The sequence below is a fragment of the Sorex araneus genome, chromosome 3 (assembly GCF_027595985.1).
Source record: "Sorex araneus isolate mSorAra2 chromosome 3, mSorAra2.pri, whole genome shotgun sequence".
Lineage (NCBI taxonomy): Eukaryota > Metazoa > Chordata > Mammalia > Eulipotyphla > Soricidae > Sorex > Sorex araneus.
The window spans coordinates 31,204,284-31,222,308 of NC_073304.1; the positions used below are offsets into that span (position 1 = coordinate 31,204,284).

Consider the following 18,025-nt stretch of genomic DNA (forward strand, 5'->3'; position numbering starts at 1 on the left):
GGCAAGGTCTGTGATCCAGGACGGGGCGCCCAGAGCTGGACAGTGCCTGCAGACGAGAGGGGTCGAGAGCGGAACAAGCACATGCAGGCTGCAAGAGCCTGCACTGGGGGTGGGTGGGTGGGAGAGAGGGTGGGGGGCTGTTGAGGGCCCCTGGAGACACCGTGTGGTATTATCCATGCAGACACGTCAAAGAACTGCCACGGGGCAAGGACCTGCGGGCTAAATATCTCCTCCCCAAGAATAAGTACCCACTGTACAGAGTGATGAAGAAAAGAAGTCTTACACTTAGAATCACCGAGCTTTGTGCTTAGTTTTATTGATCAACGTAGAGCAACTGTCACCACGCAGGGCAGAATTCTGAAAGAAAACTCGTTTCGAATTCTGGCTACGAAAGGACTAAGATTGTTAAGATCTTACAAAATAAGAAAGTTTTTAGGAAAAAAGAAAAACAAAATCATGTTCATCACAAATAAAATTGATCTCAGACTCAAAGTAGTAATTTCACATTTTGAGAGGGGAAGCAGCCCTGCTTGGAACATCTACATGTCGCACTTAATTTCAGCGTTCCAGGCAAGAGATGGAGAAATCCTCACAATGTGACTTGAGCAAATTAACCGTGGGGAGAAGTAAGCACTTTAAAGAGGTCATGAGAGCAAACTAGAGGGCGCACAGAATACTGAAGGATGTGACACTGACTCTGAGAGGTCATCTTCCTCGTGGGAAGAGATTCAGTTAAGAACCTTGCAGAGCGAGGCAGGAGCAATGCAGGAAGCGGACAACACACACTGGCAAGCAAAAGCTGAGCAAATTATTCCCATTCTTCTGGACTCGGTGCTTCTGTGTCTCTTAGTTCCTTCACGGGAAAAAGGTCAATTTCCAGAAAAGGAGTCCCCTGGGCTCAGCGTGGAGGCCCAGGGCAGGCAGCTGCTGCTTTGGTCCTGGACACGGAAAGCATTTTTTTTAAGCCTGTGAAAGAAGCTCAAGTGTCAAGATGGGATAGACCCCACCAGGTGGCAGAATATAAAACTGAAGAGTTTATAATTACGAGGCTGCCCTGGGAATATTAATCTGACTGCTTGCTCCCCTCTCCAACCTCCGGCTCCGGAAGTATCATTTCTTTTTCTTCTTCTTTTTTTTTTTTTTTTGCTTTTTGGGTCACACCCGGCGATGCCAGGGGTCACTCCTGGCTCTGCACTCAGGAATTACCCCTGGCAGTGCTCAGGGGACCATATGGGATGCTGGGAATCAAACCCGGGTTGGCCGCGTGCAAGGCAAATGCCCTCCCCGCTGTGCTATCGCTCCAGCCCCAGGATCATTTCTTCTTAACCTGGTTGGATTAAAGAACATGTTTTCTCCCGTTTCGGAAAAGCCAGCCTGCTGCCCAGGGAAGAACTGTATCAAAAATCCAGAGAGCCCTGACAGGTCACGTCACTTCAGGGAGAAGCCTTTCAGGTACTGCCTTCACAGGGAAAACAGAGGAGGGAGGAGAAAACAAAGGACCCTCCACATACACACCCCACCCCTACCATTGCATGTGAGAGTGGGAGAAAGAAGTCTCCCCCTGCCCAACTGAAACTCAAAGCCATCCATTCCCTTGAAAACAATAACCTTGTTCCACCGGAAGCACCGGGACCAGTCTGGGTCAGTCTTTGAGCTGTGTCCCCCAGGCGCTGGCCGGTCACAACGGATTTCAATAGAAGCGGTGACTCTGCAACTGTGGCTCCAGCTTCCCAGGGGCCTAACCTGGGCAGAGCCGTGATCAGGACAGCTTGATGGGCAGGTCTTCCCCCAACTTCCGGAGCAGCTTCTGGTGGTTGTGGTCCACCGACCACTGCTGGGGCAGGTGCTTGGGCTGCATGGAGTCCAGGAAGTGCTGGCGCCAGCGGCTCTCCAGCCGCATGAGGGAGCGCAGCCCGCCCTGCGCGTGGCACTGCACCACTTTCAGCCCGTGAGGAACATAGTTTTCATTGGAAATCCTGCCAAGACACAAAGCACAAAGGGTCTGAGGGTAAGGCAAACCCTGGGGCGGGGGGGGGGGCGGTCTCACAGATGGCTCCAGTCATAATTTGGTCTACCACCCCCTGTTCAGAAAAAGTTTCCTCAGGGGGCCCCCAAAATCTACCTTCTCTCAGGGAACAAATAGAAATCGGGTGCCCCCGCCCCCACGCAACTGCACCCACGGCTACTGCCTCCAGCTCCGTCACGCCAGTGACCTCCTGGAAGTGGTATTGTCCACACTGGGCAACACTGCCCTACAACATCCTCTTTCTCATCTGTGCTCTTGAAAAAAATAGGTTGGGAGTCAGGGAGACAGCTCAAAGGGGCACGTGAGCCAAGGCTCTGAGCTGCTCCTGTGGGAAGGCCACTGTGTGAAATTCAGCCTGACAGGGGGACTGCGGCAGGTGCAGAAGGTTGCTCTTGTATTTACTTGTCTTGGGATAACTCGTCACCAATCCAGCCTTCTCCTGAGTTACTTATTCTGAGCCACAGACTCTGTAGACTTCCCCCTCCCCCAATTCCAGTTTCTTTTAAAGCTGTGCAATGCTAAATGTGAAATACAAGGTGGTGTTTTCCTTTAGGGCCTTCTTCCTCAAAAAGGCTGCCACAGCGCACCCGTCATAAGAAACAAGTCTTCACTTTACAGATGGATGCTATTGTGGCCACTCAGTTGTGCAGCCAACTAATTTATTTTAAAACAACCATCCGTGTGTGTGTGTGTGTGTGTGTGTGTCAGAGAGAGAGAGAGAGAGAGAGAGAGAGAGAGAGAGAGAGAGAGAAGAAAAGCTCTTGCCATAGAGGCAGATAGGGGGTGGGGGTGGGGGGTGATGGAGGGAACCTGGGTCACTGGTGCTGGGAAACGTACACTGGTGGAGGGATGGGTGTTCAAACACTGTATGACTGAAACCTAATCATGAACGGCTTTGTAATGGTCTATCCCACAGTGATTCAATAAAAAAGTTAAAGAAAACAACAACAAAAAACTCCATATTCAGTTACATGACCTCCCCCACGGGATCAAGACCCAGTTTTAAAACAGCTAGAACACTGCTCCCCAGCCACCCCTAATTTGCCTGTCTTTCTTGAAACATCAGTTCTCAGCTCTAGACATCCAAGTCCATCACCAAATCCACAGGATGAATTTTGTCAGGAAAGTCTGTGATAACAAGGGGAAGTTTATATCTGTTTATGGAATCCATTTAGGTACTGATTAAAGGAGTTAGTGTCATTTATTTTTAATCTGACCTTGGTAAATCAGTTAACTCTAATTTCCAGCCATCAAGTATACATAAAGAATAACAGGCCTCATAGAACAGTAATTAAGACAAAATTTAATAATGATTTTAAAAACGTGTTAGAATTTTTAAAATGTAAAATACATTAGAAGTTATGAGTCAGAAACTTAAATTTTACCTGCTTGGGTTGTTATAAGAAATAATTAAGGCAATTTATGTAAAGTGTATTAGTTTAATTAGATTCGTATATCTATACATATTAAATAATTATTTGTTGCTTTGACTGAGTGGTTTTTTTTTTTAAGTAACAAAGCACTGTAGGAGAGCCAGCTATCACGATCAGAGTTTTGAAATTTTGTAGGTTCAATTATTTTAACCTTACTACAACCTTAGTATCAGGGGGAAGCAAAGCTAGAACATGTAGTCCAGAGTTTTTATCACCTGGGTCTTGCACCAATTTAACACTCAGAACCATGAACTTTTCATTCGGTCAGAAGCACTAACTTACGCCACATGAATCCCGCTACGTACTCGTGGGGAAGGAGAGAGCAGGCCCGGAGGGAAGGGGGAGAAAAGCAACCTCAGTAGTGAGGGCAGCTCTGGCCAGCGTACTACTGGAGCCCCAGCGGGGCAGGAAGCAGGGAACTGGCCTGGATTCCCACACTTGGATAAGGTCAGAGACAAAACCACCGACACGTGCTGCCCCTCGGGAGTAAAGCAGAAACCGCAGGTGCTTTTTGATCTATTATTTTCACCGCCTGAGCTGACTTTAGCACCGACTGAGCACAGACGACTCGGCTGCGAGTGATGTGACATCAGGTCCGCTGATGAAGGGAGAGCCTCCCATCTGTGGCTCCATCCTACCACCAGGGTCTCGCTCACGGGGATCAGCTGGAGGCGTGGCACTGCCCGCCCCCGCCACCCCCCACACAGGGCCCTCCCTTGATGGCAATCCTCACTGGGGTCAGGGGTCTCGTCCCTGGCTCGCGCCTCAGCCCTTGCCCCGGCCCTCCCCGGGAGCCGTACCTGGTCTCCAGGCTGGCGGCCTCCTGCAGCATCTCCTTGGTGACCTTGTCGCTGCTGTAGAAGTCCCGGAGGGCGTGCAGCAGCTCCTCCTTGCGGGGCCCGGGCAGGCTCTCGGCGTTGAGCAGGGCCCTGGCGGCCGAGCGCACCTGGCGGCGCTCGGGGTCTTCCAGCAGGCGCAGGCCCTCCTCGGAGCCGATGGGCGCCTGGAACTCCCTGGCCAGCTGCTGCTTCAGGTGGTTGTCGTAGTAGTTGGAGACGGCGTGGCAGGAGGTGCAGAGCAGCAGCACGTCGTGGGAGTTGTGGTCCTTCATCTCGATGGGGAAGTGCTTCCGGTACTCGTGTGGAATCACGTTCTTCCTGAACACCCCCGCCCCCAGGCCCCCAGAGGCGGCCCTCGTTAGCGGATGGCACAGGCTGCCAGAATTCTGCTCTGGTCTAAACAGGGCTGAGACGCCGGGGAGGGGTGGGGGGTAGAGGGGCACTGCGGTGCTGCCCATCCACTCTCGATGTGTCCCTCCCATCCTCTTTGTTTGGGGAGGGGGGGAGAGAGATTGTGTTTTGTGCCACATCCAGTGGTAATGGTGGTGGTGGTGGTGGTGGTGGGGGTGGGACACCCTGGCTCAGTGCTCAGTAGTCATTCCTGGTGGTGCTCAGGGGACCGTGTAGTGCTGGAGGTTGCATCAGAGCACCTTAACCCCTGAGCTGTACCTCTCGGGCCCAGGGTCCTCTCTTGAAGAGAAGCATGGTGCCCCCACGAGCAGGCTGCAATGGAAGGCCTGGGCAGGGAGCGGTTAACCAAGCCCCAGAGAAGACTGGCTCGCAGAAGGCAAAGTGCCGGAGAATGAAAGAAGTCCTGATGACCTTTGACATCTGGAAAACAACTCTCTCAAGGCATATGCAGCTGGGCGTTTCTAATCTTGAAATTCTGGAAGCCTAGTGACCTGGAAAAGTCCCTCTCTTTCATCGGAGAAAGCTCTTACTCAGGGATTATTTTTCTGGCTCACCAAGGTCCATCACTATTTTCCTTTCCCTCTTTTGGTGGTGGGGGTGGGCGAGGGAGAGAGAGGCCGGGGCCACAGCAGTTCAGGGCTAACTCCTGGGGGAGTGCTCAGGGGACCCTATGCAGTGCTCAGGATGGAACAGAGTCAGCCACATGCAAGGCAAGCGCCTTGCCCACTGGCCCCAACCATCACTGTTTTCTAAGGAGAGCTGGACTCTGGGGGAAAAACGGCAGCAACAACCATGCGCCTCGAGATGTGAGGGGAGGAAGGAGGAGAGCGGGCCCTGCCCGGAAGCCAGGGACACAGCCTAGGCGGCTCTGCCTTCTCCGTGAGGACCTGAGGTGATTCCACAGAGTGTCTCTAGGTCATCTGGGTGCTTTCAACAGGGAGTCACTTAAGGGAGGAGGAGGAGAAAGTAAGAATGGCAGCGCCGGAAGGAACTGATCTCCCATCCTTCAGAAGCAAAAGGAAAGCGCTGTCTTCGCGGAGACTATTACGGAGTACGGCACCCTAGACACTGCGTTCAACAAGGGGCGCGCCAGGGCTCACTCTCACAGGTGGTTTAGGCGGGGGTGAGATGCTGCTGGAATGTTGCCCAGGGGTAAGTCCCTCAGCAAAGGTAGGCGGATTCAACTACGGCCCCTGGGGCTCTGAGCGGGGGTGACAGAGATGCCACTCAGTGCTGCCCAGCCCACACTCACCGGATGTAGGAGTCCTTCTTGCCACACACCACACAGAGGTTCTCTTTAACCATCAGGTAATAGTCTCCTGGGGATTCCGGTCTCCCGGCAGGCTCGAATTGAAGCCTGACCACAAAAGGCTCTTCACTCACCAGCTCTTCGGGGGCGGGGGGGGGAAGAAGTATTATGTGTCGGCTACCTCTCCCCAGGGGAGAAGCACCGCCACAACTGCTCCCTGCTGTGCCCGGGAAACAGGGCTCTGCCCAGACTCCGCGGAGCCGGGCCCCTTCACTCAGGAGTGGCCGCCCCCTTCCACCACCCTTCTCCCCCGGCCCGCTCCCACTCCTGCCAGGGCTACAGGCACCGAACTGCAGGTGAAATAGGTGACTCTCAAACCTCCAATGCCTTTGTCCAGGTACCACTGAGCTTTCCGGCGGTCGCAAGTGCAGAGGGGCTGTCCGTCGGGGGCATGGAGAAAGCAGTTATCATAGAGGGGGGATTTTCTGCAGAGAACGGAGAGGGAGATGAAATACTGAGAGCGGTCACGCGCCCATGTTCTCTTTCGAGTGACTTAAGCTACTCTCTGCACTTATAACTGTGGTTATTCTCCAACTCTGTTGGGTCAAAAAAAAAAGCTAGCAATGAATTCTTTGAAAATTCTAAGTTGGGGTCTGGAGACCTAGAACAGAGGGTCAGGTTCTTGCCTTGCTCACAGTTCTACCCTGGTTGATCCCCAGCACCACAAATGGTCCCCCAGTTACGGCCAGGAATGATTCCTGAGCAAAGGCCTAGGAGTAAGCCCTGAAAAAAACTGAGTGTGCCTCCAATAATAAAATTCTTAGTTTGTTTTATTTGGGGGAGGGGGTGTTTTTTTGTTTGTCCTCAGGCCACACCAGGCAGTTCTCAGGGGAAGTGCTTCCTGCACAGTGCTCAGGGAGCCCCCCCCCCCCTGTTGTGCTTAGGGGACCACGAGGTGCCAGGTATCAAACATGAGTTTCCTGCATGCAAAGCACACACATAAGCCCTTAGGTCATCTCCCCAGCTCCAAAACTTCCAAACATTTTCTATTTATTGATTAGGCCACCAGGGGGTAAGTTTGGGGAGTGTTTACCCATCTCTGTTGTGAAAGCAAGTAGGAACAGAGAACCGCGAAATCTTCCCTACAGTGTACTCACTGGATTAAACGAAGTAAATTAAGAACTGCAAGCTAAAGTAATAAGGGCTCTGTGAGTTTATTTCCGACTCATACGCAATACTTGCTTCAACTTAATCATTTTGATTATTTCTAAAGGCAATTTGCTACAGGGACGAAATTGCAAAGTTCTTATTAGTTATCTTTCTGTAACAGAGGAGTAAGAGGTACAGAAAAATTTTCACTGTCTAGAGAATAACACTGATTTAGATTTGAATGCCATTCGAAATAATCAAATACCAAATAACCAAGGAACTGATTGATATGTTTCTCCTGAAAAGTGTAAGGTTTCACGTTTTTCATTCTCACAGCTCTCAAGAAATAAACAAGGAATGAAAATCATATTCTCATATGAATGGAAGATGAGAAGACATCAGGTGAATCAAAGAACAGCTTCAAATAGTCTTAAAGGAAAGGAGAAATAAAATGAACAAACCCCTGGAGCGCCTTGACTGCTTTGCTATGGGAGGCCTCTCCCCTAACCCCAGGTAAGAAGGGCGCCGTCTGCCCTTCCTCCTTCTGGAGGCTCAGCCACTGACTACCATACAGGAAGCAATCCACTTACCTAGCAGAATAGCCCACCCCCAAGGGCTTCCTTTTATGTTTTCTGGGGTCTCTCCCGGGGTGGCTGCCGGGCATTATTCCATCCACCTTGGACTTCTTACTTCTTGGCCTTGGCTGAAGTTCTGTTGCTTCTCCATTAACCTCCTCTCCCAGTCTGCTGATGCCTTTGCCTCGAAATGGGATGTCTATCACATCCTGGCATTTCTCCAAGACGTTTCTCCAGTCAGTGTGATCGCCGGCTCTATCTAGCGTTGAATTCCTAATGAAAGGGTATCCAAGAAGATGGAGAAAGAGAGCCACTGAAATCTGGGCATCCCTGGCAGCATAAGTAACCTGGAGAGGCAAGTCAGAGAGATGAGTGAAACTGGAAAACAGACCAGAGAGGAACTTCCAAGCCTATCAGCTGTAGCCTGTAAGATTCTAATTCAAGGGGCCGGAGTCACCGTGCAGATGGCAGGGCACCTGCCTTACATGTGGCCAACCTGGTTAGATCCCCTGCACCGAATCTGGTCTCTCAAGCCCCACCAGGAGTGATTACTCAGTGAGGAGCCCTGAGCACCATCAGGTGTCTCCAAAAACAAAATTCTAATTCAAAGTGTACAATAATCAAGGCACCCTGTACTTGTTTTAAAACTTAAAATTTTAAACTATACAAAAGTAAATTGAACACTATATGAATTCTCATGCTCCCTGCCTATACTTTTTTTTTTTTTTTTTTTTTTGCTTTTTGGGTCGTCACACCTGGCAATGCACAGGGGTTACTCCTGGCTCTGCACTCAGGAATCACCCCTGGCGGTACTCAGAGGACCATATCGGATGCTGGGAATCAAACTCAGGTCAGCCACGTGCAAGGCAAACGCCCTACCTGCTGTCCTATTGCTCCAGCCCCTCTGCCGATACTTTTAGCTAGAATACTTATTCCAAATACTTGAGAAACCTATGTTATATAAATCAGGGGCATTTCTCTTTATCAGCTACCAAAACCACTGCACAGATTTTTCTCAGGCTTGAGTTAGGGTATAAGGTAATTCCCATGGGTTTGAAACTGGTACATAAAATCCACTTTGGAAATGGTTATTCTCCTCCTGAACAGCTAAGATCATGTGACGACTGTCAATCAGAAGTAACCTGCTGTAGCTTGAGTAAGATGTTAAAAACTGGAATTCAAATCAAAGGTCACAAGATTCCATTTTTGGAGTTTATTTCTATCATAATGGTAAGTCATTTTCGCAAGCAATGGTAACAAAAATAGTAAAAGCTATCACACTTTTCCCCAGTAAAGGTATAAAGACTTTAAAATTCCTTTCATTCACATTTAATAGCCAAGTTTAGTAAACAATACTATTAAGAATATTCTTTTAGGGGCTGGAGTGATAGCACAGCGGGGAGGGCGTTTGCCTTGCACGCGGTCGACCCGGGTTCGAATCCCAGCATCCCATATGGTCCCCTGAGCACCGCCAGGGGTAATTCCTGAGTGCATGAGCCAGGAATGACCCCTGTGCATTGCCGGGTTGACCCAAAAAGCAAAAAAAATATATATATATATTCTTTTAGTTGAATTCATAAGATTTTTTTCCTCTTTTTTCCTGAAAAAAATCTTTATTCAGGTATTGTGATTTACAATACTGTCTAATGGTAGTTTCATGCATACATCATTTCAACACCATACCCACAACGAGGGTACCAACTTCCAAGGTCCCAAATGGCCCCCATTCCACCCCACTCCACCCCCGAGCTTGAAGAACAGTGGATCAACTCTCTAGTTCTATTTCCTGTGGCCATTTGTTACTCCCTTATTATGTGTCTTTAGATGCCATAAGAGACGCATCATTCTGCACCTATCCCCTTCCTTCTGACTGACTTCACTCGGTATGATATACTTGAGTTTCATCAGTGTCATGGCAAATGACATTATTTTGTCCCTTCTTACATCTGCATATTATTTCATTTTGTATACACAGAACTTATCAATCTATTCATCTGTAGCTGGGCATTCAGGCTGTTTCCATATCTTGGCTGTTGTACTATGTGCCTCAATGAACACTAGTGTGCATACATCTTTTTGAATGAATGTATTTGTGATTTGAGGGTAGATGCTAAGAAGTAGTATTGCTGGATTGCATGGGAGTTCTTGTCCTACTTTTCCATATTGCTCAGAAAAGGTTTTATTTAAGAGAGAGATTCCCACAGTGGGCTCCTAAGCAGGATTCTTTTATGCATTTATATTAAAAGGAAGTTGAATGAAAAATTTCAACTATAGACACTAAATATAACATTTTAAAAAGCAATTATAAGTGTTGGTCGGGATATGGGAAATTGGAACCCTCATACATTGCTGATGGGTTTATAACACGGAGCTTTGGCTGTACTCAGGCACTGTTGCCCAGTTCAGTGCTCAGGGGTTACTCCAAGAAGTGCTCAGGGAAGGAAGGAAGAAAACCCAGCAGGCATGAAGAGCTAACTTACTCAAGGTAACAGAAAATCAGAAATCACAATAGAAAACGAACACAGATAATCTGACTCCAGAACTCTCCTACAGAATATCAACCTTACAATACATACAACTGCTAACTTTTTCATTGACAACATTTTGGAAGGAAAAACACGTGGTAACTGATTAAGCAAATAGAGGAGGCTGAAAACCAGGGCCTGTAAGTAGTGATTAACACTCCCCTCAAATAAATAAAATTATTTTGAGTCACCATGAGTGGCAAAGCACAGAGGTACCAGGTGTCCGCAAAAGTAATGTAAGTAGGAGTGAGAAGGGGGAAGTCTCAGTAGAGGACACTGACAACCCAAGACCTCTTCTTTCACAGCCGCAAAGCCCGGCAAAGGTTCCTTCTCTGACCCAAAAGAGTCAAAGTTTAAGACAAAAAATGGCTAAATCACAGAAGATCTGGCCCTAGAACATTCGGCGTGGTGGAGATGAAAGGAGGAAGATGGGAAGGCCGATGTACTGACTGATGAAGCTAGCAGGGCTTCTTCCTCACTCAGAATAGAGGCTCCAGTCATGATCCCTCTTACACAGAAGGGTAAAAACCCATCTCTGGAGAAACTAAGCAGCCTAGAAAAAAGACTGACCTTTGGCTGAGACCTACAATTGTTTATGATCCAGCCCTGGATCTAATGCTTCAGTCAAGTGTCCTTCCTTCCTTCCTCCTTCCCTCTCTACTTCCTTCCTCCTTCCCTCCCTACTTCCTTCCTTCCTCCCTCCCTCCCTCCCTCCCTCCTCCCTCCCTCCCTCCTTGCTCCCTCCTTCCTCCTTCCTCCTTCCTTCCTTCCTTCCTTCCTTCCTTCCTTCCTTCCTTCCTTCCTTCCTTCCTTCCTTCCTCCTTACCCCCTCCCTCCCTTCAATTAGTTTTTAAATGAGGATTATTTAAATTAAAAGAGGACCAGCAGGAGCTCACTTTTGCACATAGCTGACCCAAGTTTGATTCCCAACACCCCATATGGTCCTCCAAGCACTGCCAGGAGTAATTCCTGAGTGCAGAGCCAGAAGTAACCCCTGAATACCACTGGGTGTGGTGCAGAAAACAAAAATAAAGTTTTTGTAAATTCTCACAATTTTATTTGGGGGGGATGCAGTTTGGTCATACCTGGTAGTGTTTAGGGCTGACTCCTGGCTCTGATCTCAGGAATTACCCCTGATGACGCTTAGGGGAACCAGATGGGGGTCCTGGGATCTAACTCAGATCCACCACATGTAAAACAAGCACTTCACCCACTAATAGTATCATTGTGACTCCTGAATTCTCATGATTTTATAGATCATACATTTGGTTTCAAGTTGGGGGGGCAACTACTTGACGTTTAATGTTAGAAAATGGCCTATACTAGCATATATCATTAATTTAATAAAAACAAGAGAATAAAGATTTTTCTAGAAAGTCAAATCATGTAATTACATCAATACTGGAAACTATCAAGGAACACTGCTTTCAATTTCTGAAGGAAAATAATTTCTAACCTAAAACGCTCTACACAGCCAAAATGTCAGTAAGTAGTAAGAGAAATCAATATCCTTTCAGATACGCAGGGTCTCACAAATTAACTTCACATGCTCATTTCTCAAGAGCTATTATGAATACACATCACAGAGACAGCGGTTCAAACTGCAGGAAACATGTCAGCTTGCTAGAGTAGAGCTGACTCTCTAGTTATCTCTTAGGGTTCCTGAGCAATAGTAGAGCGGGTACTTGCCTTACGGACCCAGCTTTGATTTCCCAGCACTCCATATGGTCCCTTGAGCCCTGCCAGGAGTAATCCCTGAGTGCAGAATCAGGAGTAAGCTCTGAGCACCATCAGGTACGGTGCAAAAACAAAGCAAACCCCCAAATCCCAATCTGGGTGAATTTAGGCATGTGCTGCACGCCTACTGCTGTACTATCCCCTGGCTTCAGATGAGTCTATGTTATCTGGACTTTGTTTCTGCCACACCTGGCATTGCTTAGGAATTACTCCTGGCTCTGCACTCAGGAGTCACTGCTCATGATGCTCAGGGAGCCATATGGGATGCTGGGGATAAAACCCAGGTTGGCCTGCTGCAAGGCAAGCACCCTAACCTGCTATACTATCTCTCTGGCCCCAGATGAGTCCATTTTAAAGCATTTCCACCTAATACTTACACTTGGAATCTCAATTTTATTTATAATTTATTTGCAGTGCTAGGGATCAAACCCAGGGCCTCAAACATGCAAAGGAAGTACTCTACCACTGCACTACATTCCCAACCAGAGATCTAGAATCTTGGAAACAATTCTACTTCACAAGTAAAGACTTGGAGAGAAGTACCTGGTCCTTTGTAAGATTCTCAGCATTCCAGTTGCTGCAACGAAGCTGAAGTGATTTGTCTAGGGAAAAGTTCAAGACAGTCTCGGCGAGTGATTTCAGGCTAAGCCCATTGCAGAGCAAATTGTTTCTGTAATAAATAGTAAATAATAATAAAATCAGGTATCAAAAATGGGCAAAGGCTAAAAACAGGAAGATTTTAAAGTATTTTAAATTTTAAAAATATATACAAATGGACCATCAATAAATGACTGATCTCACCAGAGAGAAAAATTAAAATTACATGCAATTTTCTTACTTATCAGGTTGTACAGATTTTAAAAAAAACTTCTATATATAGTTATTTGTGGAGTTTGAGGAATAGGTTGGTCTAAATTAAAATTCACTAATTTTTTAAACTTTTATATAAAACAGTAAATAGCTACCAAAATTTTAAACAGGAAAGCCTGATTCAGCAATGTCACTTCTAAAAATTTATCCTAAGGACAAATACATAGAGGGTCTATGCTTAGTAGTAAAGAATTGAAAATAACCTAAATACCTATCAATATAAGACTGCTTAAACAGATAATACGGTCTCTTTATTTGTTAAACATATGTACTACATAATAAATGTGTGTAGGAGAGCTGCAGAGCCCAGGCAGCCAAAGATCTCTGGAACTCAGCCACAGCCATGCTCAAGGCCACTCTCCACATGCTCAGACAAGCCTCATACATGAAGGAACCAGCAGAGGAACCCAGGTGTGCGGGACCCAGGGCTGAGATCTCTAAGCCTGCCTCTTCCGCCCACATCCTCCATTTTCCAGTAGCTAGGCAATCACATCCACAAACTGCCCCTGGCACTGTGTAATCCCATCAATGGCCAACATCCAGAGACTATAAAACCAAGCTCCCGGAAGACATCTGATAGCTTAGTTCTCCCTCTCTGGCAAGCTACTGAGAGCTTCCTGCATGCATGGGAGAGCCTGGCAAGCTCCCCGTGGTGTATTCATATGCCAAATACAGTAACAATGATGGGTCTCATTCCCCTAACCCTGAAAGAGCTTCTAATGCAGCACTGTTGGGAAGAACGAGTAAAGAGAGGCTTCTAAAATCTCAGGGCTAGGACGAATGGAGACGTTACTGGGCCTGCTTGAGCAAATTGACAATCTCTGGGAACTTATATTTGAAGTGATGTAAATCTCTATATTTGAATTGGTTAACATTTGTGTATTTTATTTTATTTTATTTTAACTTTTTATTAAATCACCACGTGGAAAGTTACAAAGTTCTCAGGTTTATGTCTCAGTTATACAATATTCAAACACCCATCCCTTCACCAGTGCCCATACTCCACCACCAAAAACCCCACTATACCCACCGCCCCCACCCCCTACCCCCTACTGTATTACTAATGAATTTCACTTCATTTTCTCTTTACCTTGATTACATTCCATATTTCACTACAAAACTCACGATAGTTGTTGGAGTTTCCACCCAAGAGAGACAGACTTACTACCAAGGAAGCATTTGATAATTAGTTTTCCATTGCTGGAAATGAAGAAATATGTAGCCCCACTGCTACAAGTACATAGCTCTTCTTTTTTTTTTCCTTTTTCTTTTTCCCTTTTTTTTTTTTCTTCCGTCATTCCCCTTCCCGCGCCTCATAGTATGGTGTACGCCATATAAACTTTGCTGTTATTTTGTTTGGTGCACATATGTTCATCAGAGTTATATCCTCTTGATTTTTTCATGCCTCAACCAGTATGTAAAGACTCCCAATCTTTAATTACTTTCTTTAGCTTGAATACAGACTGGAGCGATAGCACAGTGGGTAGGGCATTTGCCTTGCATGCAGCCAAGCCGGGTTTGATTCCTCCATCCCTCTCGGAGAGCCCGGCAAGCTACCGAGAGTATCCTGTCCGCACGGCAGAGCCTGGCAAGCTACCCGTGGTGTATTTGATAAAAATAGTAACAAGTCTCATAATGGAGACATTACTGGTGCCCGCTCAAGCAAATCAATGAACAACGAGATGACAGTGCTACAGCTTAAATACATTTTGATTTGATATAAGTATGGTCATTCCTGCTTTTCTCAATCTACTATTTGCCTAGAAGATTGTTTTTTAACCCTGTGTTCTGAGCCTGTGCTTACTGTAAGAGTTAATATGTGTTTCTTGTAGGCAACAGAAAGTTGAATTTTGTTTCTTGATCCATCCAGTCACTCTAAGTCTTTTTATGAGAACTCAGCCCATTGACATTTAGAGATAATGTTGATCTGAAGGAATTTATTGCCATGTATTACCATGAATTTATTGACATTTATTACCACGAGGAGCTGGGTCTTTTATCCTGTTTGATCTTTGCTTTTAATATGAGGCCATTCAATAACCCTAGCAGAATTGGTTTAGATGCTACTAATATCCTCAGATCCTGTTTGTCTGAGGATGTTCTTATCTTCCTTCAACTCTCAGTGATAACCTTGCAAGGTGGAAGATTCTTGGTTAGAGGTTCTTACCATCGAATACTTTATACACCATTTCATTTTCTTCTTGCTTGTAGAATTTCATTAGTGAAATCTGCCATGAGTCCAGTATTTCCTCTTGTACATGATATTTTACTTCTCTCTTGCTGGCTTTTATGTGTCTGTTTCTGACTTTAGTTTTTGCCATTTTAACCATGATGTGTCTTTGTGTTGTTCTATTTAAATAGTGTTTGGGTGGTGTTTATTTTAAAACTCTTTGGGAATCTTTGATCAGTGTTCCAACTCTTTTCAGATTGGGGAAATTCCCACTCATTACTTTTTCAACTAGTCCATCTTCCTCTCTCTTTCCTGTCCTAGGAATCCTATAATTCTGAAGTGGTTCCTCCTAGCATTGTTAACAATTCCTTTTTTTCCCCAGCATCTTTTCTATTGCCGCTTAATTGATGAAACTATACACCATACCTTTGAAGGCACTGATTCAACTTTCAGCTTCATCTACTCTGCCACTAAGATCTGCTACTATATTCTTTAGCTTCTTCATTTCTTCTGTTTGAGTTATTACATTTTTTCCCCATCAGGCTCTCCACAAGTTTAATGAATCTTCATTCAAATGTCTTTTTCAGATCATTAAACAGCGATAGGATTGTTCTGAAGTCTTTTTCAGGTAGATTAAAAAGTTCTAATTCAGTTGAGTATCTTCCTGGATTTCTGTCGCCCTCTGTAAAGAGAACTCAGTTTATTTTTTCATTGTTCCTGGTGCTCCACTGTTTGATGGTGGACTGTGGCTATTCACTATGCTTCTCTTAACAGTGGTATGGTTTGATTCATACCCACAGTTGTGGTGGGGCACAAACCCCCTGTGTCTACCTGTGCTGTCTGCCATGTGCAGTTCAACTCCTGTTTCCTGTGCTGTCTCTCAGAATAATTTATTTGTAACCTTCAAGGGGGGAAGCACTTTGGGAGGGGGGTTGTCTCAGCCCAGGGTCCCTGCCGTCATGTTGTGATCATTAGCACAAGTGCGGGGCCCCCTCTGAGGCGCCACAGCACACAAGGCTGGGCTAGCACCAGACCTATTCCAGACACATTTTCTACAGAGCTTTAAATTTATTATAGTACAGTTTTGATGTATTATTTGAAAAAAAAAGACAATTTATTAAAAAGTTTAAAAAGTCAAACTATTAACTAAAATCTTATTTTATACTAGCACAATATGATAAACATAGATTTTAATCACAACTTCTCTATACTTCTAATATATGGTTTTGATTTTTTGTTTGTGTGGTTTTGGGCGACACCCAGCGTGCTCAGGGATCACTCCTGATCAGGCGAGGAAGACCATAAAGGGTGCCGGAAACTGAATACAGGTCAGCCACAAGCAAGGCAACCCACTGTACTACCTACCACTACCCACTGTACTATCCCTCTGGCCCCTGATCCATGGTCTAAGAGTAGGGAAGAATACTATTTCAACCTACTGTTATGAAAAGGAAGATATAATCAATATTTTTTAGAACCCAGGTATAGATTATTTGCTGATGACAGTGATACAGTACATAGGCTGAAAAGATAGTACAGGAGTAATGGTACTTGCCTGGCCTGTGGCTGACATCTGTTCTATCTCTGACACCATAGGGTTCCCTGAGTACCACCAAAGTGTAGCCTCAAAACAAAACAAACAAATAAAACAAATAAAAAGAAAATGATCCAGGGGGCTGGAGTGATAGCACAGTGGGTAGGGCGTTTGCCTTGCACGCGGCCGACCCGGGTTGTATTCCCAGCATCCCATTATGGTCCCCTGAGCACTGCCAGGAGTAACCCCTGTGCATTGCCAGGTGTGACCCAAAAAGCAAAAAAAAAAAAAAAAAAAAAAGAAAGAAAATGATCCAGGCTGAAGGTCTGAAGTCATAATTGGTGATTCAAGCGTAAAGAGGAAACTTGGGGGAAATGTCATCCTTGAAAAGGTGAGAAGGAACTGTATATGACAATCTTGGCCTTGGATAGAATCTCAGTTCAGCATTTGGAATTAGATGGAATTGGATGGAAGACAGAATACATTATTCCATTTCTCACATTCTATTTTTGTTGTTGATTTGTTTCTCACATACTGTGAACCTTAGAAGAAATAAGTGTAAATAGCTTGCTCCTTTTATAGTAAGAATTTTTATTGTTCTATTTCCCTTCTTTAGTACAATGTCTGGCACATGTAAGTATGCAATATGTATTTGATGAACAAAGGAAAAACAAATAACTGGGAAGACCTATTTATACATAAGATGGAAATATCAACTGTCAAAAAAAAAGTTAAAATATAGTTTCCAAGAAAAAGAATTCCATGAGAAAGAGAAATCTCTTCCTCCCAGTTAGGAGCTCAGTAATCCATCAGTCTTGGCCTAAAGCAGGGTTTGCGAACTCAGGTGCTTTTCAGGCTGATCAGGATTACAGTGGGAGTGGCAGGGACCCTTGTGGATCAAACGCAGCATGTTTATCTGGACAATGGCAAGATTACAGAGACCGTGCAGGGTGAAAGGCACTTGCTTGCCTGCAGCCGACTGCAGTTTGATTCCTGGCATCAACATATATATGGTCTCCTGACCACTACCAAGAACCCCATAGGGTCCCCTGAGCTCATCAGGAGTGATCCCTCCATGCAGAGCCAGGACTATGCCCTGAGAACTGGACTCCCCCCCGCAAAAAAAAAAAAAAAAAAAAACTTAAACAATTGAATAAATAAACCAACATCAATTATCAAGGTTTTTTGGAAATTAACCTCCTCTCACAAATTCAACATGCATCTCAGAAGCCTGTGGGCTTTCAAATGATTCCATGTGTCTCAAGATTGGCTCTCAGTATTATCTAAATTTTGCTAAAATTACTTGCCCCACAACTATAGGAATCCCAGCATTAAAAAAAAAGAGAGCCATGCCGCTAGACCCCGCACCAAGCACCCCAGAGAGGGACGGGTGAGGCCCTTCCCCACTCCAAGGGACCCAGCCCCGACAGCTGAAAACCTCCAGAATTCAACCTCCGCCATGCTCACAGCTACTCTCCACACGCTGGCGCTGAGCCTCACCCACAAG

At 45.8% G+C, this 18,025-nt stretch overlaps 1 protein-coding gene across 2 annotated transcripts in view; it reads right to left on the bottom strand.

The window, feature by feature from the left end:
* Positions 1–291: 291 nt before the first annotated feature.
* EXD2 (exonuclease 3'-5' domain containing 2) overlaps positions 292–18,025 on the bottom strand; it is a 39,203-nt gene continuing 21,469 nt past the window's right edge. For both annotated transcript variants that reach the window (XM_055132727.1, XM_055132728.1), the window contains exons 4-9: positions 12,488–12,614; positions 7,698–8,029; positions 6,337–6,443; positions 5,962–6,097; positions 4,260–4,616; positions 292–1,976 (exon numbers count right to left, since the gene is read on the bottom strand). In XM_055132727.1, coding sequence (XP_054988702.1) covers positions 1,760–1,976; positions 4,260–4,616; positions 5,962–6,097; positions 6,337–6,443; positions 7,698–8,029; positions 12,488–12,614 — 1,276 coding nt within the window. In that variant the 3' untranslated portion in view covers positions 292–1,759. The remainder of the gene's footprint in view (positions 1,977–4,259; positions 4,617–5,961; positions 6,098–6,336; positions 6,444–7,697; positions 8,030–12,487; positions 12,615–18,025) is intronic.